The 23766-nt window shown below is 45.8% G+C and overlaps 1 protein-coding gene across 1 annotated transcript; it reads right to left on the bottom strand.

Moving 5' to 3' along the window:
- Positions 1 to 566: 566 nt before the first annotated feature.
- Pithd1 (PITH domain containing 1) lies at positions 567 to 12239 on the bottom strand. Its single transcript, XM_052715976.1, has 6 exons — positions 11956 to 12239; positions 11401 to 11444; positions 10955 to 11032; positions 3429 to 3533; positions 2378 to 2486; positions 567 to 1470 (listed from the first exon to the last, which is right to left on the bottom strand). The coding sequence occupies exons 1-6, from the start codon at positions 12151 to 12153 to the stop codon at positions 1369 to 1371; spliced, it is 636 nt and encodes a 211-aa protein (XP_052571936.1). The 5' UTR covers positions 12154 to 12239; the 3' UTR covers positions 567 to 1368.
- Between the last annotated feature and the right edge of the window lie 11527 nt (positions 12240 to 23766).

Raw genomic sequence — 23766 nt, 5'->3', positions numbered from 1 at the left:
TAATCCAAAAATTTTAAATAGCCCTAATTTTATCTTGGTGCTAGGAACCAAACCCAGGGCCCTGCACATGCTAGCAAGTACTCTACGGCTGAACTACACCCTCACCCACTAGCCTTTCTGCACATCTTCAGAATGTCTCACACAAAGCAAGCTGTGACTGAGTAGATAGCCTTCATGCTCCGAGAGAACTGTTTGCATTCTAGTTTCTTTCAGAACTGGGATTCCCAACAAGGCTGAGTGGCACACCTTTTTTTCAGAAAGAACTGCATATCTTCCTTGACTAGAATGGGCCATCCTGGAATCTCCAGGACCAGATTCAGTACTCCTTCCTTCCCTCACCAACTCTTCCTACTTAATGAGAAAACAGGGTCTCAGTGCTTTCTGACACTAGGATTCTCACCAGGTGCTACCTCTGTTCACCGTGAAGCAATTGTTCTCACCAGCCTTGTCCTCGCTTTGTCTGACGCCTCCAGAATCTCACCTATGTTTAATATTATTTCATGTGTATGGGTGTTTTACCTGCTAGTAAGTTTCACAGTACCAAGAGCACAGAAGAAAAGACAAAAGTCTGGCAAGGATTTATTAGGAAGCTCATGAGTCACAGTGAATAAAAGCCATGAACAGAAGAACCAGGGTCTCCAGATTTGAGCACTTAGTTTACAACACAAGCTAGAAGCAAGTAAACACCAAGGAGGTCCCCAGGGTAGTCTCTAGTAAGTCTCAATCTTACCCCAACCAGGTCACCCAGAGAAACGACTTCATGCTCTCTCACCCACTTGGCTAGACAGTGAGAAGAGACCTCCCCCAAGCAGTCATTTACCAGGAGACTCCTTCCTTTCCAGCCACCACGATGGGATACTTGTGCGTGACATGTGACACCAGCTGGGCACTCTGACACAAATGCTGAGCAATGACAGGGAGGAGGAGCAAGCAGAGGCATGTGTTTCTAGTTGGAGATCTTCCTGATAGCTAACACAAACACAAAACTCAGGTTTCAGAAGGATTCCTGCAGCCGAGGAAGCTTCCTTTTTGAAAAAGGACAAATCACACACAAAAAACCTGCCACAAGCAACAAGACACTTGGGATCCCATGGCCACACTGTCTGAAAAGCAAACGTTATTCATGGCTGCCAGATGCCACCCAGCCTAAGCCTGTTTTCTGCAATGCCTTAGAGAACGTCTGTCCCTTGGCACCCACACGCTCCTGGTGGTGAGACGGTTTCCACAGGCCAGGTTCCGGCAGCAACCCCAAGACAGAGCCTGGCCGAGGCTGCAGCAGGCAACTCTTGCTGGAGCCTCCTCAGCCCTTCCCAGCAGGTGGTCGCACATCTTCACTCACAGTGCATCCGAGGGAGCCTGGGCCGGCCCTTAAGAAATGAAGTGTGTCTGTGGGGTGACCTGATGGACCCGGTGGTCTGCCGGGTTAGCTGATGCTTCGTAATTGCAGATGGTCACCTCATGCCGGCGAAGCTAAAAGCAAAGGGAGAGGTGAGCTCAGTGGCCACTAGGGAACCCTCCTTTCCCAGAGCACGTACAGTGTAGCAGTCCTCAGTCAGGCTGCCTGCCACATGTGCTCTCGGAAGCTCCCCTCTGCTGACACTTTAACCTTGAGAAGCCGGAAAAGACTACTATCCACTACTAAGGATTCTCAGTAGCCAAGCAAATCCAGGTGAGAAGAGGAACTTACCGGATCTCCGGTGCCCAGAATAAGAGATTGTCAAGAATGTGAGATGGGGTGGAACCCATGGCCTCCCGCCTGCTAAGCAAGCTGTCACTGAGATGCACCCACACCCTGTATCAAAACACTCATGAAAACTAAAACTTCAAAACTGAACTGATAGGAATGATATCATTTCCATTCCCTTAATATTACCTATAGCGGGGCCAGCAAGACAGCTCAGCAGGTAAGAACGCCAGCTGCCAAGCCTAATGACCTAAGTTCTACACTTGAAACCAATATGGTGGAGAGAAATGACTCCCACAAGTTGTCCTGTGAGCTACACATACTGTAGCACACATATATCTATACCCATATACACATAAATATATACAGAAAATAAAATACATGAATTAGAAAAACAAAAAACTTAAGAGTCTATCCAATGAAAAAAGTTATTATGATGAAATCAAGAAAAATTATGAAGCAAGGCACTCAGGAGGCAGATGCAGGTGGATCTCTGTGAGACCCAGGCAAGCCTGGTCTACATAATGAGTTCTAGGCCAGCTAGGACTGTATGCTGAGAGCCTGTCTCAAAACAAAGCAAACAAAAAAGAAAGGAAAATTATAAACAGATGGAGCAAACACCACCTCCCCTGCTCTCTTCCCTGGAGCTCCTGCCCCACGGGGTGCGGACGCACACTGATCAATCTCTCTTACCTCAGTCCACTCTCCTCTCAGGCCAATATAGAAGATCTTCGTGGTATCTGCTCCAAAGTTTTTTGAAATATGAATAGAGAGATGATAGACATTTGAGAACCGGGAAATTCTAGAGGACAGAAAGGAAGAGGGAGAGAAGACACAGTTTACCAAGGAAGACAACAGTTCAGCCCCAACTTGCAGCAGATACCAGAGGACACCTGGTCCTTCACCTGTGTCCTTCGGAGCAGCAATTCATGCAGTGAACACTTACTAGGCATCTGTCAGACCTCGTCTAAGGCAGGAAGGACAGAAAAATGAATAAACAACACACCTGACAGAGTGGCATATGTCATCACCATACCCGGAAAGCAGAGGCAGGAGGATTACCACAAGTTTAAGGTCAGTCTGGTTTGCATGTTAATTCCAGCCCAGCCAGGAATATATGGCAAGACTGTCTCAAAAAAAAAAAAAAAAAAAAAAAAAAAAGAAGAAGAAAGAAAGAAAAAGAAAAGAAGGAAGGAACATACAATGGCCCTAACTTCAAGAAACAGGAATGGCATGTGACCAAGCAGGGTTCTAAGCCATGTCTATCATGTCAACTTCCCCCTTAGGATAAAGAGAACACTAAAGAAGAGACCAGGTGGACACAGGTAACCAAGTCTGCCATAAACCCACTTTGCAGCGGAATTCTGCAAACACCTAGGCTACGCCATACTAGCTGCTCAGCCTGGACTGTCCAAAGCTTCCAAGTTAACAAGTCTGTGATGTGCACTGATCTCTGCCAAAAGTTGGCTATGCCAAGGATCACGCTTCCTCTGCTGCTGTAACTCGATTCCAATGCTCAGAGAGCAGGATACTGGCCTAAAGAAAGAGGCAAGCTCACAGGCTGAATGCTCGCTGCAAGCGAAGAGAAGCCATGGCACAGGCCAGGGCAAGTGAGTATGTTCCATGAGGAGACAGATACACAGGAGAACTGAGTTCAAGGCCAGCCTGGGCTGTATATCAAGACCCTTCTCCAAAATGAAAGGAAGAAAAGACACATAGAGTAGAGGACAGGTCCCGTGCTTACTTTGTAGCATACTCTAATTCTCCCGTAACATCTCGGTTCAGACTGAAGGTCTGATCAGGTTCCCTTTCTGTATCATCAAAGGACATCTGTGGGATGTTCTTGTACCTGAGAGGGGAAAAAAGGGAAGAAAAGTCAAGGAATATGCATCATTAAAATTTTCAGTGTTTTATAACTCCCTACTGACTGCTCAACTAGCCCCAGTTCCAGCAAAAGGAGATCCAAAGTTAGGATCAAAATGGCATTTTACTGGCATTAACATACAAACATCTAGGCCAACGACGAAGCTGGAAGGGGCAGTGGAGGCCTGCAGCCCTGGTTACCAGGGAAACAGAGCAAGAGGACTGCTGAGCAGAGCTTATTCGGGGCCACTGCAGGCAAACAGCAAGACCCCACCTTGAAAGAAAGAAGAGGAAGAAACAGAGGGAGGCAGAAGAATGAAAAAGTAAGTCAAACCAGGCAGTGGTGGCGCACTTCTTTAATCCCAGCACTAGGGAGGCAGAGGCAGGCGGATCTCTGTGAGTTCGAGGCCAGCTTGGGCTACAGAGTGAGTTCCAGGAAAGGCGCAAAGCTACACAGAGAAACCCTGTCTCAAAAAACCAAAAGGAAAAAAAGGAAAAAGCAAGTCAAGAGCTAGGAACCACAGCACAATCCAGTGGCATCTTCAAGTGATCTGAGATTCCAGGAAGCAACGTAAAGAACGCTCAGCTGGGTCACACGCAGGGACCGCATGTTAAAGAGTCAATTCAGCACATTCAGCCCATGCTGCAATGTGAACTAAAACAGCTTACTGATGGGAAAATGTATACTTCAGCAGAAACATTAAACACAGCTAAGAGATAAGATCAGGTAGGTGGCCCAACACTCAAGCGGGTTTCATGTCTAAAAATTACCCAAACACCATCATATTATATTTCTTTTCTTTTCTTTTCTTTTCTTTTCTTTTCTTTTCTTTTCTTTCTTTCTTTCTTTCTTTCTTTCTTTCTTTCTTTCTTTCTTTCTTTCTTTCTTTCTTTCTTTCTTTCTTTCTTTCTTTCTTTCTTTCTTTCTTTCTTTCTTTCTTTCTTTTTCTTTCTTTCTTTCTTTCTTTCTTTCTTTCTTTCTTTCTTTCTTTCTTTCTTTTTTTGAGACAGGGTCTCTCTATTATGTAACCCTGGCTGTCCTGGAACTTGCTAGGTAGACCAGGCTGGCCCTGAACTCACAGAGATCCACCTGCTTCTGCCTTCCACATGCTAAGAGTAAAGGTCTGTGCCACCAAGTCCAGTAATATTTCTTAAAATACAACCAGGGGGGTTTCCACTTCAAAAAGAGTACACAAAGACCACAAACTGATAAAAGGCTTTGGAAAGTTAAAATTGCCAGTAAAGAAGATATTTAAAAACAAAAACACCGAACAAATTCTAAAGCACTCAGCCAAATGTCCCTCCAGGTATTTTATTAACACACCCACAAAGGAAGGGCTATAATTTCGCCGAAGCAGAATGTGTGTCATTTAAGAAAGCAAGTGTTTGCTTCAAAGTGTTTCCAAGAATGATCCACAGCAGGATAATAACAGTGAGCATTCACAAGCAGCATTATGAGGCAGCGTAGCACTGTCGTTAAAAATCCATCTTTCAACCTACAGAATGACAGAAAGTATGTGCAAGCTACTCCAAAGGGGTAATGTCCAAAATACATATGGAACTCAACTCAACCACAGAAGAGCAGATAATCTGGCTAAAGAACAAAGGATCTGAGAAGACATTTCTCAAAAGGCACACAAGCACAGTGTAATGACACGTGCTTGTAATCCCAGTATTTGGGAGGCAGAGCCAGGAAGATCCCAGGTTTGAGATCAGTCTGGGTTATATAGTAAGACCCCATCTCAAAACTCCAAAATGAAAATATTCAAGAATCCAACAAGAACATGAAAAAATATTCAGAGTCACTGACCAAGGAAATGCATATCTAAACCATGGGCTATCATTCTACCCTTTCACAATGGCTACTACCAAAAAGACAAGAAAGAAACACCGGTGAGGAAGCCAGGCAGTGGTGGTGCACGCCTTTAATCCCAGCACTCTGGAGGCAGAGGCAGGCAGATCTCTGAGTTCAACGCCAGCCTGGGCTACAGAGTGAGTTCCAGGACAGGCACCAAAACTACACAGAGAAACCCTGTCTCAAAAAAACAAACAACAAAAAAGGGAATACTGGCCAGGCAGTGGTGGCCCACACCTTTAATCCCAGCACTCGGGAGGCAGAGCCAGGCGGATCTCTGTGAGTTCGAGGCCAGCCTGGTCTCCAAAGCGAGTTCCAGGAAAGGCGCAAAGCTACACACAGAAACCCTGTCTCGAAAAACAAAACAAAAAAAAAGGGAATACTGGTGAGGAAGCAGAGAAAGGGAAACACACAAACACTGAATATAGGAATGTAAATTAGGGGTGTGATTATGGAAAATTCTTTAAAAAAAGAAAAACAAAAGAGGAACTAGAAATACCGTATGATCTAACAATTCCCTTACTGAGCAAATGCCCAAAGGAAAGGAAGTGAGTCTGGGAGAGACATGTGCACTCCTACTGCCATCTGTTGCTTATTATGGCACTATTCACAATGGCCAAGACAGAGACTCAACCTCAGTCCATCAACACATGAATGAACAGAGAAAATGTGACGTAAGCACACTATGGGATGCTGTTCAGTTTAAAAAGCATAAAATCTGTCTCTGTCATTTGATGCAATGTAGACAAGCTTAGAGGATATTATGTTAAGTGAAATAAGCTAAAGACAGACAGACAGACGCTGCATGCTCTCACACATACCTAGAAGCAAAACAGGTTGACTTCGTGGAAACAAGAGAAGTGATTACTAGAGTCTGAAAAAGGGTGTGAGCACACAGGAAGAATGGTTAACTAGTACAGGATGCAGCTAGGTAGAAGGAATACCTTCTAGTATCCTATAGCACAGTAGCACAATATGGTTAACAACAGATTACCAGGCACAGTGACCCAATGCCAGCATGTGAGAGGCTGACACAGGAAGACTGCCATGAGCTGGAGACCGGTCTGTGTTGCAAAAGAAGACGACCGTGGGGAGGGGGCTTTAAAAAGGAAAGAAAAAGCTTCTCAGGCATGGTAGTACACACCTGTGATCCCAGCACCTGGGAATCAGAAACAGGAGGACCAGGAGTTTAAGGTCATCCTCAGCTACATAGTTAAGTTAGAGGCCAGCTTGTACTGTGTGAGGTTTCCTCTCAAAACAAAACAAAACAAAAAAGTCAGATGGTACATGCCTTTAATCCAGCACTCAGGAGGCAGAGATAGGTGGATCTCTGTGAGTTCGAGGTCAGTCTGGTCTACAGACTGAGTTCCAGGACAGCCAGGGCTACATAGAGAAACCCTGTCTCAAAATGCCCCTCCCTCCAAAAAAACTGCCAGGCTTGGTGGCACATCACTTTCAACCCCAGCACTCGGGAGGCAGAGGGATCTCTATAAGTTCCAGGCCAGCCTGATACACAGAGTGACAGGCCAGCCAGGATTATATAGAAAGACCTTGCCTCAGAAAAATAAATAAATAAAAACCCATGGGACTGGAGAGATTTAAGAGCACTCAGTTTTGGTTCCGAGCACCCATATGGTGGCTCACAACCACCTGTAACTATAGTTCCAGAAGATCCAGGACACTCTTCTGACCTCTACAGGTGACTGCACACATGTGGTGCACATATACATTTACATACTCCCAGGCAAACACACATACACATAAAATAAACCAAAGCACAAAGACGAACAGTGTCGGGAAGTCATGGAGCAGTTAGTTTAGTAAGTATACAGTGTGACAAGGAACTCACTTCGCTCCACAGACCACACTGTTAACCAGACAGCTACAGGGAAACACCAGCTTGACTGAAGCCAGTCAACCTCCCAGTAACTAAGTATCCAAAGCATCTAAAGTATCAGATCAAACATACAGTTTCATTACAATGATTCAGCATGACAGGGTCTCATTTTGTGACAGGCCTGGAACTCACGATGCAGAAAATTCTGGAGCTGAACACATAGATTGGCCAGTTAGAGAACATTGAAATTAAAGGAGCGCACAGCCATGGCTGACTAATTATTTGTCTGTCTTTTTGATGTTTTAATTTGTTTGCCCAGAATAAACGAAGTGACAATACTTAAAAAAAAAAATCAGCACATATAGATATGCTTTTTTTTGTCTTGTTTGTTTTTTTTGGTTTTTCGAGACAGGGTTTCTCTGTGTAGCTTTGCGCCTCTCCTGGAACTCACTTGGTAGCCCAGGCTGGCCTCGAACTCACAGAGATCCGCCTGGCTCTGCCTCCCGAGTGCTGGGATTAAAGGCATGCGCCACCGCCACCGCCGCCACCCCCGCCGCCGCCGCCGCCGCCGCCAAGCTAGATATACTTTTCTTTTAAAGATTTATTCATTTATTATGTATACAGTGTTCTGCCTGCATATATGCCTGCATGCCAGAAGGTGGCACGAGATCTCATTACAGATAGTTGTAAGCCACCATGTGGTTACTGGGAATTGAACCCAGTCCTCTGGAAGAGCAGCCAGTGCTCTTAACCTCTGAGCCATCTCTCCAGCCCCAGAGATATACTGTTAAAGATTTATTTTTATTTTTTTTTTTAAAGATTTGTTTATGTATATGAGTGTTTTGTCTGCATCTACATCTGCACACCAGAAGAGGGCATCAGATCCCATGGGACTGCAGTTATAGGCAGTTGTAAGCAATCATGTGGATGCTGGGAATTGAACTCAGGACCCCATGAAGAGCAGCCAGTGCTCTTAACCACTAAGCCATCTCTCCAGCCCTAGATATATTTTTATTAATGTGTGTATTTCTGTGTGAGTGAATGTCACACAGGTATGTGTGCCCAAGGAGGCCAGAAGAGGGTGTCTGATCCCTTGGAGCTAGAGTTACAGATGATTGTGAGCCATCCAATGTAGTTACTGGGAATGGAATTTTAGTCCTCTCCAAGGGTGGCAGGGACAGGAGACATGGGACCTCACACATGATCTGTCCTCTTACCACTGAGCTACAACCTTAGCCCCAAATTAAGTTTTTTTTATTATTATTATTTTAAAACTATTAAAAATGTTGTTTTCGGGCTGGAGTGATGGCTCAGTGGTTAAGAGCACCAGCTGCTCTACCAGAGGACCCGGGTTCAATTCCCAGCACCCACATGGCAGCTAACAACTGTCTGTAACTCTAAGATCTGACACCCTCACACAGGCATACATGCATACACCAGTGCACATAAAATAAAGATAAATTATTTAAAAAAAAAATGTTGTTTTCTTGTAATGGGGTGTTATGCAGTAGCCCAAACTGGCCTGGAGCTCACTATATAGTTCCAATTGGTCTCAAATTCTCAGCAATCCCATCTTCCTTCCAAGTGCTAGGATTATAGGCATGAGATACTATACCTAGCTTAATTTTTCCTAAAGATTTATTATTTATTATTAACTTATTTTACAACCCCACTGCAGCCTCCCCTCCCTCCTCTCCTCCTACTCCCTTCCCGCATATCCCCTATGCCCACCCTCCTCAATTCACCTCTCCTCCGGATTTGCTCAGAAAGGGGCAGGTATATCTAGCACCTCCCCCTGCATTCAGCCTGGCAAGGCAATCCAGCATGGGGAAGATTTATTTATTGTTTATGTGTATATGTGTGTGCCTGTACGAGTTTGTGTGTATCTATCACATACAAACAGGTGACCAAGGACACCAGAAGAGGGCATTGGATTCCTGAAACTGGAGTTACAGGCAGCTGTGAGCCACCTGATATGAGTGCTGGGAATCAAATCCTGGTCCTCTGTGAGAACATTAAGTTCTCTTAACCACCGAGCCATCTCTCTGTGGTTCTTTTCCTTTTATTATTTTATGTACGAGTCCTTGCATGTATGTCTGTGTACCTCATCTGTGCATCTGGTACCTCAGAGGACAGAGAGGGTGTCCGATCCCCTGGAACTGGAGTTAAGAAATGATTGTGAGCCACCAGGTGGGTGCTGGGAATTGAACCTGAGTCCTCTGGAAAAGGAGTCACTATGCTTAACCACTAAGCCATTTCTCCACCCTTTTAATGTATGTGTGTGTGAATTTATGTCTGTATGCTTGTGTGGCAGTTACAGGACAACCTTGGGGGTGATCCTCAGGAATGCCATCATTCACCTTCTTTGAGAGAGGGTCTCTTATTGACTAGAAGCTCACCAATTAGGTGAGGCTGGCTGGCCAATGAGCCCCAGGGATTATTATGAGCACACTCTACCATGTCCGTGCCAGAGATGCAACTTAGGTCCTTGTGACTGCCAGGCAAGCAGTTTGTTGACCAAGCTATGTTCCCAGCCCTGTCTTGAAAATTTTCAACACTTCCACAGCATCACAAAGCACATTCCTCTTCTTTCAGGAGGGCAACACCAAAAAAACCAAACTCCCCAGAAGGGAGGACTACCAGTGGTGCCAACAACAGATCTGGTGTTGCCAAAGGTACATGGAACTTGGCTATGAGGCCATACAGATGTGGGTGGAGTGACTCCATGTCAGCACAACGGTGGAAAGATGTTACTGTTTGCAACAACAAGAGCATCCATGAAGAACATTCAGGAATCTGCAGCGAGGTCATTAAGGAAACTGCAAAGTCATCAACAACTGGCATTTGTTTTACACCATCTGAATGAATGGTGTCACAGTCAGCACTTGGAAAAGAGATAAGCAGCTGGCCCTAAGGATGCTTAATCTAAGATAGTCACCAGGCTGGAGATGAGGCTGTTTGTGCCCCAGGGGCACAAAACACAAAAAGTCAGTTGGGCAGGGTGGTGCACGCTTTTAATCCCAGCACTCAGAGGGCAGAGAAAGGCAGAGCTCTGTGAGTTCCAGGCCAGCCAGGGTTACACATTGAGAACCTGCATCAAAAATCAATAAAGTCACCTGGGCATGGTGGCACATACCTGTAATTTGGAAAATGGAGGTAGGGGTATGAAGCTGAAGGCCAGCCTGGGCTACAGGAGTCCTTGTCTCAAAAATAAAGCAAAGCTTATATTTTTATTCATGTATATATTACTTAAATAACTTACTTCTATACATAATCAATTCAGGAAGCAATACATACATTTCAAAGTAAATGAGAACGAGGTCAATCCACTGAACTCACAATAAACCTCCTGCCTCAGCTTCCTGAGTGCTAGGATTACAAGTGGGCACTGCCACACCCAGCCTGACCAACCTAGTTGTGTGGTATATGCACATCGAGGCTAGAGGCAGACATCTGGTGTCCTCCTCCATCATTCTTTACCTGCTCCCTCGAGACAGTTCCCTTTGAACTTGGAGCTAGCCTGACCTCCTGCAAGTCCCCACAGGACGGTGCCCACACCAGCTTTTCACCTGGGTGCTGGGGATCCGAATTCTGATCCTCACACTTGTGCAGCAAGCATTCTTACCCCCTGAGCCACCTCCCTAGCCCTGGAACAAAACGTTAGCAGGAAAAGACAGGCGGGAGTTTGACAAGGGCCTCAGCCCTTGCTACTCACAGTCTCATCTCGGAGGGGTGTGAGTCATCGTCCTCTCCCACGATGATGATGCCTTTGAGCTTGACATTGCCCGTAAATCTGCCAGAATGCAAACGAGAAGGTTGTCTACCTGGGATGGAACCCCACGAAGCTGTGTGACCCCCAGACCCTTCCCTCTCTTAGCCCAATTTACTCCCTTGTCACTTAGAGTCATTTTAAAGGACCTGTCATTCCACAACTCTAAGAAATTTACCTCAATCTCTCCATTATTAATTCAACACACACACACACACACACACACACACACACACAAGCTATGAAACTTTCTCCCTCAAACCCACCAAAGTAATCTATCCCATTTCTGGAAACAGATGTGTACTCTTGACACAGCCAATGAATGAAGCCATCTGAAGAGACAACTGGGTACAGCCTACTTCGCCTGAGGCAAGTGCCAAGGAGATACTTACGGAATATTAAACAGAAGCTCTTCATCCGCATCACTTTCAACAAACTGGGGGTGGGGGGGAGAAAGCAACACATACCTGCTGAGAGCCCGCAATTTCAGGCATCTTGCCTCCCCGTTCTACCAAGGGGCATGTGATGCAAACAGATCTGCACACCCTCCCCTCCCCCCAGGGTCCTAATAGCTTGAGGATAATGAGTCTCAGCCAGTCTTCTAATCACCACGGACCCTCTAAACTAGAGGGATTCTAATGGGGGGTTTTCCGGGCTGCGAATTCAAAGACCGGTGCTTATGTGTATGCTTCTGGGGAGCCTTCAAATGGCTTTCAAAGGGGCCTGGGCTCTAGGTTGGAAACTCGAGGCCAGGTGGTGCCGTCGGGCAGCCATTTGGACCAATGGTCAGAGGGAGAGGCAGCAGTCCTCTCTGCTCTCGATCCTCACAAGCCCCCCCGCCGCCTTGGAATGGAGGCCAAACGCCCACCTTGCTCCTTTGGGCCTCAGTTTCCCTGCCTGTCTACCCTCGGAGGCCCCGCGGCCCCGGGCCCGCCCGGGCAGCCCACCTTGGAGCGGTCGGTCCGCTCCTCCCAGGGCTTGAAGACGCCGCGGCCGCTGCCCTCGCGGCTCTCGTTGAGGCACTGCAGCCGCTCCAGGTCGATGCGCAGGTACAGCCCGTAGGCCAGGCCGCGCTGCTCGGGCGGCTCCTCGCGTTCGGCGGCGCAGCGACAGCCGCCCCCGCCGTGGCTGTGCCCGTGCGACATGGCGACGCCGCCCGCCTGCGACTCCCGGGAGCCGCCGCTCGACCGGCCCCTTGCTCCGCTCCGGTGCGCCCGCCGCCAAGCGCAGCGAGGCAAGCGTCGTAAAAGGCGCCCCTGTGCGGCGCATGCGCCTTGAGGCCGGAGGGCGGGGCCTGGAGGGATTGACCTCGGACGTGTGCCAGCCGAGCTCGACGCTAGCGATGGGGATAAGCGTTGTCTTTCAGGCGTGGAACCTGAAGGGCTGGGGACGCCACGGCGTCCGAGAGGACCGCAGTGGCAGGGACGCGAATCCTCCTCTCCCGAACCAAAGCGTGCGCTTTCTTCCCGAGCGGCTATCTTTCTCGGGAGTGGTGGATAAGGAGGGGCCCATAGGACAGCAAAGCCTGCCTCTCCCCTCCCTTCCCGCCCAACCCCTCTCTACCTACCCCCCTACTTTCTTCCACCTCTTCCCCTTCTCTCTCTTCTCTCTCCCCTTTTTCCTTCCATTTTTTACAGATAGGTTCTTATGTAACCCAGACTGGCCTCAGGTGATCAATATAGCTGAGGATGACCTTCAACTCCGGATCCTCCTGCCTCCAAATCTCAAATTCAGGGATTACATGCATCACCATGTCTGGTATTAGATTCTTTTTTCCTTCCTCCTTCCTTCCTTCCTTCCTTCCTTCCTTCCTTCCTTCCTTCCTTCCTTCCTTCCTTCCTTCCTTCCTTCCTTCCTTCCTTCCTTCCTTCTCCTCCTCCTTTTAATAAACAGTCTCTCACTATCTACTTCTGGCTATCCTGGAACTTACTGTGTAGATCAGGCCGTCCTGAAACCCAGAGAGATCCACCTGCCTCTGCCTCCCGAGTGTTGGGATTAAAGGCATGGATCATCACTCTCAGCCACATCTTATTTTTTGATGCAGAGTCACTGAACCCGAAGTTCACCATTTGGTAGACTAGACTACCTGGTCAGTGAACTTCTGGACTCCACACTCCAAAGCTAAGGTTGCTGCATACCTGGGGCCATGCTCAGTTTTTCCGTGACTGCTGGGGATTTGAACTCTGGACCTTGTGCCACTGAGTCATCTCCATAGCCCATGGCTACTTTCTTGATAGCAGGCTATAGTCACCACCTGAGCTAGGTGCTGGGTGGTGCTGGGTCTGCCACTGGTGATGGGACACTAGGGAAAAGTCGTCTATTCCCTGTTCTGAGATTGTCTCCTCATCCGTTCTGTGGGCACGATAGTATCTGTTTAGTAGTCACGGTGACTAGTGGGTGGAAGAATGTGACACACGAACGCAACAAGCACTGCCTTTTATTCCAGCACTCACTCAGGAGGCAGAGGCAGGCAAACGGGATATTTTTTATTGTGTTCTGACAAATAAAGCATGCTTGGAGTTAGAGGGCAGAGCTAGCCACTACATTAACCATGGAGGTTTGGAGGCGACAGGAAGTAGTAAGGTGGGGCAGAGAGGATCTTGACCCTTTTGGACAGAGGAATGGAAGAGGTAGGAGGCAACTGGTGGTTGCTCCCTGCTTCTCTGATCTTTCAGGTTCTTACCCCAATATTTGACTCCCAGTGTTTTATTGATAAAAATTAATTAGATTAAAACTTCATCTGGTAAATAAATAAATAAATAAATAAATAAATAAAAATTTAAAAAAAACTTCATCTGGTGTCTAACTTTTGGGGCACAAAGTCATGAGATAGCCACTGGCCCGTGGTAATGCCACAGGCACCCGCCTTAGCTGCACCTGCTGGAGTCGCCTCCCTGCCCTGCCAGCTAACTTTTCCTTTCTTTCTCCAAGCCCTCTGAGTGAATCTGGGACTTTCCTGTTGCAGCCTCTTTACAACAATCTGGCTGCCACCCAAACTCCACAGGACCCAGACTCCAGAGGCACCTGGGTTCCAAATGCCACTGAACATACCTGCCCATGGCCGACTGGATCTGCCTTCAGGCAGCTTCTGCCACATGTGCTTCTTATGCACAATCCCTGTGCCTGTTTTTTCAGACAGCTGGCTCCCTCTCCCCGTGGGCCCCCTGGCCCCCCTCCTCAGGCTGCTGCCACACTAAGTAGCAGGCTTCTGTTGTTGCAATGGACACACACACTCTCAGCTCAGAGCTACAGGCTAGCAGCTGCAGCTGCTCTCAGCCAAGCTGTGTACTGGCTGCATTCTCTGCCTGCACACTTCACAGTCTGAAGTGCACTCTGCAAGCTTCACACTTCACTGCCATCGTCAGCAGATTTGATGAAACAACTGGGAATTCTTAAAGGGGAGGAATTAGTTTCAAAAAAAAGAAAAGCGAGTTTTTTCCCCCAAGTTAAAAATGGGAAACACTATTACAGTGGAGGGAGTTAGGTCTCTGTATGATACCACAATGGATGGTTTAAAACTGGAATAATTAAATAAGGGGATAATTAACTTAGCTGTGATTTACATAATGACATGGTTTGGTAATTCTTGGTTTATCCCTAAAAAGTTGGTTTATATCGTTGTCAAATATGAGATTTTGACTGATAAGATACAAGCTTTACAAAGACTTACTAATCAAAATAAGACAAATTTGATAAGATACAAGCCTTAGAAAGACTTACTAATGAAAGTAAGAAAATTACTCAGGCACAGACAGAGGAATTTACACAAGAACCCACTGTGCCACCACATAATGAAATTGAGAGGGACAGCCCAAGATTATTAGAAAACCAACCTTGGTTTATGGAGAAGTTCAATGTAATCCTATAGAAATATTAGATTTGAGGAGATTTAAGAAAGATGTTGTTTCATATGGTGTGCATTTATGTGAAGCAGATATTAAACTCATTGGCAACTCAGAACAGAATTATCCCTCAAGACTGGGAAGATTTGGCATCAGTAACATTGGAAGCTGGCCCTCAGTTACAATGGCAAATATGGTGGAAAGAGGAAGCTAGGGCCATAGAAGAACAAAATAGGGCTAGAGTGTTGTTAATTTTAACTCTTTTGGGGGGCCTACCTCCCAGCTCCCAAATAAATCACACACAGAGGCTTATACTTAATTTTAAATGCCTGGCCTTAGCTTGGCTTGTTTCTTGCCTGCTTTTCTTAACTTTAATTATCCCATCTACCTTTTGCCTCTGGGCTTTTCCTGTTCTCTTACTTCTATAAATCTTACTCTTACTCCATGGCCCCTAGAGTCCTCCTCCTTCTCTGGCTACTTCCTTTCTCTCCCTCCTCCATTTTTTTCTTCTTCGATATAGTCTCTCTGCCTGCCAGTCCTGCCTACCCTTTCTCCTGTCTTGCTATTGGCCATTCAGCTCTTTATTAGACCATCAGGTGTTTTAGACAGGCACAGTAACACAGCTTCACAGAGTTAAATAAATGCAACATAAACAAAAGTAACACACCTTAAAATAATATTCCCCAACATTAGAGGTATTAATATTTCCCAAAATCAATTGCTACATGATGGTCAGTATGCTGATTTGCAAAGGCAATTTGAATTTGATGGCCACACCTTGGTGCTATGTCAGTTAGCTGCCTTAAATGCTTGGGACACGGTTAAAGAAACAGAAAAAGAGTTCTGAGTCATTTACTAAAATTATACAAAGTCCAAAAGAAGCCTTCACTGATTATTTTTTTTTTTTGCAAAGATTGACCCCAGCTATAAAGAATAGCATCAGATCCAGAAGTCAGACAAATATTAATTGAATCTTTGGCTTTTGGAACTGCTAATTCTGAATGCAAAAAGGTGATCAGGCCTCTAAAGGCAAGATCATCATCAATAGATGAATAGATTAGAAATATGGCTGATATTGGATATCATACTTATGATGCAACTTTAATAGGAGAATTAATCTCTAAAGGTTTTAAGAAAAGACAAACTGTTAGCAAGGCCATTGCAATAGGGATTGTAGGCAAGACGTTCCTAGAAACAATGTTTTTTCTAGAGATAATTCAAAAAGAAGGTCTTTGCCTTCTGGAGTATGCAGAAGGTGTGTCAAAGGCTGACACTGGACTAATGAATGCAGATGAACAAGCAAAAATGAAACAGTTTTTTGTATATTACAACATAGAGCATATTACAGGTATACCACACAATCCTACAGAACAAGCAGCTATAAAAAGATCTAATCATACTTGAAAAGATTTGCTTATTAAACAGAAAGGGGTTACAGATAGATTACATAGCACTTTATTAACTTTAAATTTTCTAAATGCTAATGAGAAAGGAGTGACAGCTGTGGAGAGACATTGAATAATAAAAAAAAACTGCTGAATTAGATCAGCCTGTATATTTAAAAGATGTGTTGAGCTCAGATGTAGTCATGTTAGGTATGTTTTCAAGTTGAAACAGATATATTTTAGATAGACCAATTGTCTTCAAACACTTCAGAGATCTACAGAATATGGCATTTAGGATGTTTTAATAACATAAGAGCTTTTTTGACAATGAGACATGTCTGCTCTTGGCAGTACCAATCTATTTCAGAGAATATGATGGGCACTGAAGAACCTCCATATGGAGTTCACTTTCTTTGTGGCAAGAGTTAGCCACTGGGCAAGAAACTGCCTTTGCCTAAACTGCTGTCCAAATTGGACAAACAGAACAGAGAAGAAAGTGACTGCTGAACTTTGCCAAGACAAGGTTGGACAGTCCTTCAAAATTCCAGCTTCACAGACAAATCTGTCAGATATCTAGGCCTGTAGGCCAAAGATGGATGCCCCAGCATTGCAGAGGAAGCTTAGGTGACTGTCCAGGCAGCCAGCTGTTTCTGTCATTTCTTAGTTTTTGAAGTTTTTGCTCTACACTTCCTGTTTACTCAGATAATATCATATCCTTCTCAGGTCTCTGATGGAGTTGAAAACTAGATAGTTACAGTTTTCCTTGTTGCCAAATTCAGAAAAGAAACTCACTAAAGAGGTGTAAAGTGTATAAGGTTGAGAGACACCAAAAGATAGTTTTGGGTTGGTAATGCAAGTTAGGATAGAAAGTGAATTAGGTACAAAACTTTAGACTCACCAAGATAGGATAGATAATGGAGTATTTTCTCTGAATTTGTCAAATGCAAATGGACTGGACATTATTAATGTAATTCTTGCCTGTATATATTTTATATAGTTATTATACTTATTGTATATAGTTTTTCTATGTTAGTTAAAACCTTCACTTTTTTTTAGACAAAAAGGGGGAAATGGGTGATATTTTGATTGTGTTCTGACAAATAAAGCTTGCTTGGAGTCAGAGGGCAGAGCTAGCTATAGGCTGACCTAAATTAACCATAGAGGTTTGGAGGACTGTAGACAGATAGGAGACAGGAAGTAGTAAGGTAGGGCTGACTTTTGGACAGAGGAATAGAAGAGGTAGGAGGTGGCTGGCAGCTGCTTCCTGCTTCTCTGATCTTTCAGGGTTTTACCCCAATATTTGACTCCCGATATATTATTGATAAAGATTAGATTAACGCTTTACAGACCTCAGCGTTCGAGGCCAGCCTGGTCTACAGATTGAGTTCCAGGACAGCTAGGACTACACAGAGAGACCCTGTCTTAAAATGCACCCCCCCCCAAAAAAAAAAAAGAACTCAACACACATGTGTGGTGGTTTTCAATGGAAATCTAGCATCAAAGAGGCTGATGCTGGAGGATCTCATATTCAAGGCCATCGTGGTATATAAAAGATCCTGTCTCAAAACCAAAACAGAGCAGACAACTCAGTGCAATGAATGGCTGACACAGGTTAAGTATTCAATTATTAGTAACCACCATCAAACCTAAACACTACTACTTACTAAAAATGTGGTCTAGGGCAAGTGACTTAACCCCCTGGTCATCTGGTTGCCTTCCCGTATGGTATTTCTCGAGAAGAGATACGAATCCTCTTTTTTTTTTTTTTTTTTTTTTTTGGTTTTTTCGAGACAGGGTTTCTCTGTGTAGCTTTGGTGCTTGTCCTGGATCTCACTCTGTAGACCAGGCTGGCCTCCAAGTCACAGAGATCTGCCTGGCTCTGCCTCCCAAGTGCTGGGATTAAAAGCGTGCACCACTGCCGCCAGCACCCGTATGGTATTTCAAGGACCTTTATGTTTCCATTTTGAGTTGAGTGTTCACATGGAATGGCTTTCATATTGTGGACTGACATCAAAAGAATTGAAAGTCACACTTTCCAGCTAAAATGACCCTGTCTTCAAAGTAGAGAACTTTCTTCCTCCCAGAGGGTGCTCAGAAAGTTATAGAATTTTCTGGAGATTCCTTTCCCCTCACAGCTTGCTCAGGAGTACCCAAACTAAGTTGGTCAGGTACAGCCCCAAATATCTATTTGTTCAGAAATATTTTGGTGTACTACTCCAATTATTTGTGAGATGGGCAGGTTCCATTATGCTTCCGAATAGCTCAAGGTCATGAATTATTCTTGCTTTTACAACACAGTCTCAGGCATTGTCCTAAGTACATTATGCAGTAGTTTTTCTGTGGGCAGTTGTGTGTGTGTATGTGTGTGTGTGTAATTGTGTGTGTGTATATGTGCATATATGTGTGCACATTTGTATATGTGTGTGCACAGATGCACTTACCAACGTGTGCAAATGTGGGGGACAGAAGTTGACCTTAGGTGTCTGCCTCTATTATGCCCCACATTTTAAAAAGATTTTTAAAAATGTGTGTGTGTGTGTGTGTGTGTGTGTGTGTGTGTGTGTGCGTGCGCACACACACACAGGAATGCAGGTGCCTGCAGAGGCCAGAAGAAGGCATCAGATCCCCTGGAGCTGGAGTTACAGGTAGTTGTGAGTTGCCTACTGTGGGTGCTGGGGACCGAACTTGGGTCCTCTAGAAGAGCAGCAAAGGGTGTAACAGCTGAAGCATCTCTCTAGCACTCACTTTTCTCTTTAAGGCAGGGGCTCTCATTGAACTTGAAGCCCACTGTTTCAGCTAGACAGGCTGGCCAGTGACTCTGGAGAATCCTCCTGACTCTCCTCTCCCAGCATGGAGACACTTGCCTCCAACACTCAGCTTTTACAGGGTGTTTGGGATCCAAACTCAGATCCTACTTGTGTGGGGCAAACACTGTCCCTCTGGAGCCGGCTCCCCTGTACTTTTAGGGAGAGAGGCTGTAAGGTAAGGTAACCTCCAGTTTGAAGATAACAAAAACAGGCTGAAAGAGGTGAGCTAAGCTGTCCAAGTCCAGACAAGGTTAGGAAGTGGCCCTGCTAGGAACTCATCCAGTAGTAATCCTGAGACACATCCTCCCAGAACACCCTGGAGGAGAGAGAGGCAGAGTCACACAAGTCAGTGTGTTGAATCAATGAGCTGGGGGCATGAAAACTCACCCTAAATCGTAGCTTTGAGCAGGCATCCAGTTCGTGATTAGCTGGGTCACTCCTCCACTGTCTTCCTCATGTGCTGAAGGTCTGGGATTGCCTCCCCAGACTAGTCACACTGGCTGTCATCTGGAATGACGGGGGGCCATGGACCTACAGAGGTGCCTGAGCTTAGATACAAGATGACAGTCACCAACTCCCAGTATCACAACACAAGCACGTTTTTTCACTTTGCACCGTGTGTGTGTGTGTGTGTGTGTGTGTGTGTGTGTGTGTGTGTGTGTGTGGTGTGTGTACTATTGTAGAAGACAACTTGCAGGGATCTGTTCTCTCTTTCCGCTGTCTAACTCAAGCATTGTGTTTGGTAGCAAGCAGCCCTACCTCATGAGCCACCTCACTGGCCTGTTTTGTTGTTCGGTTGGTATGTGTTTTGTTTGCTTAGTGAAAGGGTCTCATTAGCCCAGGCTGGCCTCTTCGACCCGATCCTCTCACCTCCACCTTCTGAGTCCTGGGGTATTCCGGGGATCTGCCACCACACCAGGCTGGGCATAGGTGCTTTCTAGCCCCCTGCTTCAGCAGTTTGTTTATAATGATTCCCTAGTCAAAACAAGTTTCATGGATGAGTGCAGATTCAAAGGTGGAGGGACAGACTGTTTCCTTCTTGGGCTATAAAAGTACCTCAGTCCTGCCCACCTCCCCTCTGTTAGAACTGGGTCTCTTTTTTTATATAACAACTCCCTGGTTTAATGGCTTCAAACAACAATCAAGACTTATTATCTCAGTTTCTGAGTCAAGAATTGAACTTGGGAGTGGCTTCCTTGGGTGGCTTCTAACTTGGGGTCTCTCAGGAGCCTGAAGTCACCTGAAAGTCCAAGACGGAGTATTCAGGTGGGAGCAAGTTTGTGCAGGCCTGGCTTCCTCGCCTTGTGGACAGTTTGAGTAAACCTATGGTGTGACAGAAGATGGCTGTCACCCGAGCAAGTAAGTCAAGACAAGGCGAGGTAGAAGAAACCAGTGCCTTTTTTGAGCTAACCTTAGTCATCACATGCTGTCAGGTCTGCAGTGTCCCATGGTTCATGTAGGGTGTGAGGAAGCTGCATCATACAGGAGACAGAGCTCAGAGGCCACCTGCCACACAGGCACACGTGGTACATGGTACTGAAGATCACTTCTGCTGCTGTGTGGAACTGGTTATTTAGATGAATTATTTCAGAACATTGAAGAGACACAATGTCATTGAGTTTCTTAGTTCTCTGTGCAGTGTTCTAGTCTGTTTTTCTATCTGTGTGATAAAAACCATTCCACTTCCTGCATATGGCCTCCATAGCCTCATACATTTGAATGCTTGGTCCCCAGCTCACAAAAATGACATGGAGACCTATTATTATGAAAGCTCAGCCTTAGCTTAGGCTTGTTTCTAACTAGCTCTTATAACTTAATCCATACTTCTTAATCTACGTCCTCCCTTGTGATCCTTACCTCATCTCCATTCTGCCCATCCTGTTTCTCCCGTCTCTGGCTGGCGACTCTGCCTTTCTTTCCAGAGCGCTCTGTCCCCAGAAGTCCCACCTAACCTCTTCCTGCCTAATTAATGGTCATTCATCTCTTTATTAAACCAATCGTGTAATCAAATATCTTGCAACAGGAACTGTTTGGGAAGGGTTAGGAGGTGTGGTTTTGTTTGAGGAGCTATGTCACTGCGGGCGGACTTGGAGGTTTCAAATGCCCATGCCCATTCCTAGTTAGCTCTCTGCCTCTTGCCCGTGGATCAAGATGTAGCTCCCAGCTCCAGCGCCCTGCCTGCCTGCTGCCACTGTTATGAATTTGCAGGAGTGGGGAACCCCCAGCTGGCCAGGCCAGGGTATCCCACACCTGAGGGAAAACCTGCTGGGCAGATGCAGCGGGGGCAGCGGCGCATGGAAAGTCATTCACACCCAGGCGCTGTATCCACGTGGAGAGTTTATTATAATAGAGAGGTGAAGAGAAAGAGGAAAGAGGGAGACAAGGAAGAAAGAGAAGGGAGAGAAAGTGGAGGTGTGCACACATTGTGGGAATGGAGAGAGAGAGAGAGAGAGAGAGAGAGAGAGAGAGAGAGAGAGAGAGAACAAAAGAGAGAGAACAAAAGAGAGAGAGGAAGGGGAGAGATTTTTTCTTTACATCAGGATGCAGGGAGGCCCCAAGGGGCGGGTCAGAATACTAATAGCCATGCTCTCTGCCATAATGGACTCACCCTCTGAAACTGTGAGCCCCAAATAAACTCTTTCTTTGCTAAGTTGCCTTGGTCATGGTGTCTTATCACAGCCATAGAAGAGTAACTAAGACACATCACTTCTGTCTTGGAGGAGTGTCTAGTACAAACAGTCATTTTCCCATTATATTCTGATTTATTTATGGGAGAAATGCCACAGTGCACACGTGGGTGCAGAGGACAACTTGCTAAACTTGGTCTCTTCTCCTACCATGTGGGTCCCAGGGATCAAACTCAAGTTATCAGTCCTGGCAACAAGGGCTTTCAGCTGCTGAGCCATCTCACCAGCCCAAATGGGAATTCTTTTTTTTTTTTTTTTTTTTTTTGGTTTTTTGAGACAGGGTTTCTCTGTGTAGCTTTGCGCCTTTCCTGGAACTCACTTGGTAGTCCAGGCTGGCCTCGAACTCACAGAGATCCGCCTGGCTCTGCCTCCTGAGTGCTGGGATTAAAGGCGTGCACCACCACCGCCCAGCCCAAATGGGAATTCTTAAGGACTCTAGGACTCCCTAGGTGGGTAGGAGATGCTTCCATGCTTTTCTTTCTCCCATTTCCAGGCTAATTTTCATCCTTCAGGGACAGCCAAGTCTGTGTCCATCTATCCCTCTCGTCTCAGTGAAACTAGATACTGGAAACTTTAAATTTTTTTAAATGTGTATGGGTATTTTCCTTGAATGTATGTCTGTGCATACATCCTGGTGCTCATGGAGACCAGAAGAGGGCATTGGACCCCTGGAACTGGAGTTACAGGCAGTTGTGAGCCATCATGTGGGGCTGGGAATTGAACCTAGGTCCTTTAGAAGAGCAGACAGTGCCCTTAACCTATAGTCACCTCTGCAGCTTGAAGATGAGAACTGTTAATACTGGGTATGGTGGTGCACACCTTTAATCCCTACACTTGGGAGGCAGAAGCAGGCAGCTCTCGGAGTTTGACACCAGCCTGGTCTACAGAGAGAGTTCCAGAACAGCCAGGGCTACACAGAGAAACCCTGTCTTGAAAAACAAAAACAAAACAAACAAAAAAAGAGATGAGAATTGTTAAGGTTTTGTTGCTTTTGAATATTTTATTTTATTTTTTGGTTTTTCAAGTTTTCAAGACAGGGTTTCTCTGTTTAATTCTTGCAGTCCTGGAACTCACTCTGTAGACCAGGCTAACCTCAGTTCAAGAGATCCGCCTGGCTCTGCCTCCCAAGTGCTAGGATTAAAGGCGTGCGCCACCACCCGGCCTTTGTTTGTTTGTTTGTTTGTTTTTTTGAGAACATCAGGGGTTCTGTTCTACCGCTCTCCACCATATTCCATCCATACAGGGTCTCTCCAGGTTCAGGAGCTAGGCTACCTCCGCCCCCCACAGCACTGGGGTTATAGATGCAACTGGAGCCATGATTGGCTTTTCTATGTGTTCTGGGGACCTGAACCCCAGTCCTCATGCTCATGTGGCAAGTGCTCTTTTGAGTCATCTCCTCAACCTGGAAAATTATAGTTTAAACAATTGTTTACACAGTTATTTGATTATTCTATACTACACAGCTTTACTTTTTTTTTTTTTTTTTTTTTTGGTTTTTCGAGACAGGGTTTCTCTGTGTAGCTTTGCGCCTGTCCTGGAACTCACTTGGTAGCCCAGGCTGGCCTCGAACTCACAGAGATCCGCCTGGCTCTGCCTCCCGAGTGCTGGGATTAAAGGCGTGCGCCACCACCGCCCGGCTACTTTTTTTTTATTTATGTGTGTAAGTGTTTGCTTCAAGTGTGCATGTATACTCGGTTTGTGCTTGGTTGCCACTGGGGGCTAGAAGAGGGCATCAGATCTCCTGGAACTGGAGTTACCAATGGCTGTGAGCCACCACATGGGTGCTGGGAACCAAACCAAGGTCCTCTGTAAGAGCAATTCTCTTACGCACTGAACCATCTCTCTAGCCCCTACTACATGGCTTCTTGAGGACAAGGGCCATATCTATTTAATCAGTGATGGGACTGCAATAGACCCCACAAGCATGTGATGAGCAGACTTCCTAGCCCTGGCCCTCGGCCCTGCAGGCCAGAGCTACAGCACTATTTGTGGCAAACTTAATGGAGTAGCTCTCAAACTTTTAATTTTTAAAAATGT

This window comes from Peromyscus californicus, unplaced genomic scaffold, assembly GCF_007827085.1.
Source record: "Peromyscus californicus insignis strain IS unplaced genomic scaffold, ASM782708v3 Scaffold_5__1_contigs__length_169319896, whole genome shotgun sequence".
Taxonomy (NCBI): domain Eukaryota; kingdom Metazoa; phylum Chordata; class Mammalia; order Rodentia; family Cricetidae; genus Peromyscus; species Peromyscus californicus.
Note: the sequence above shows the minus strand (reverse complement) of the source record. Positions and strands in the feature narration are given on the sequence as shown.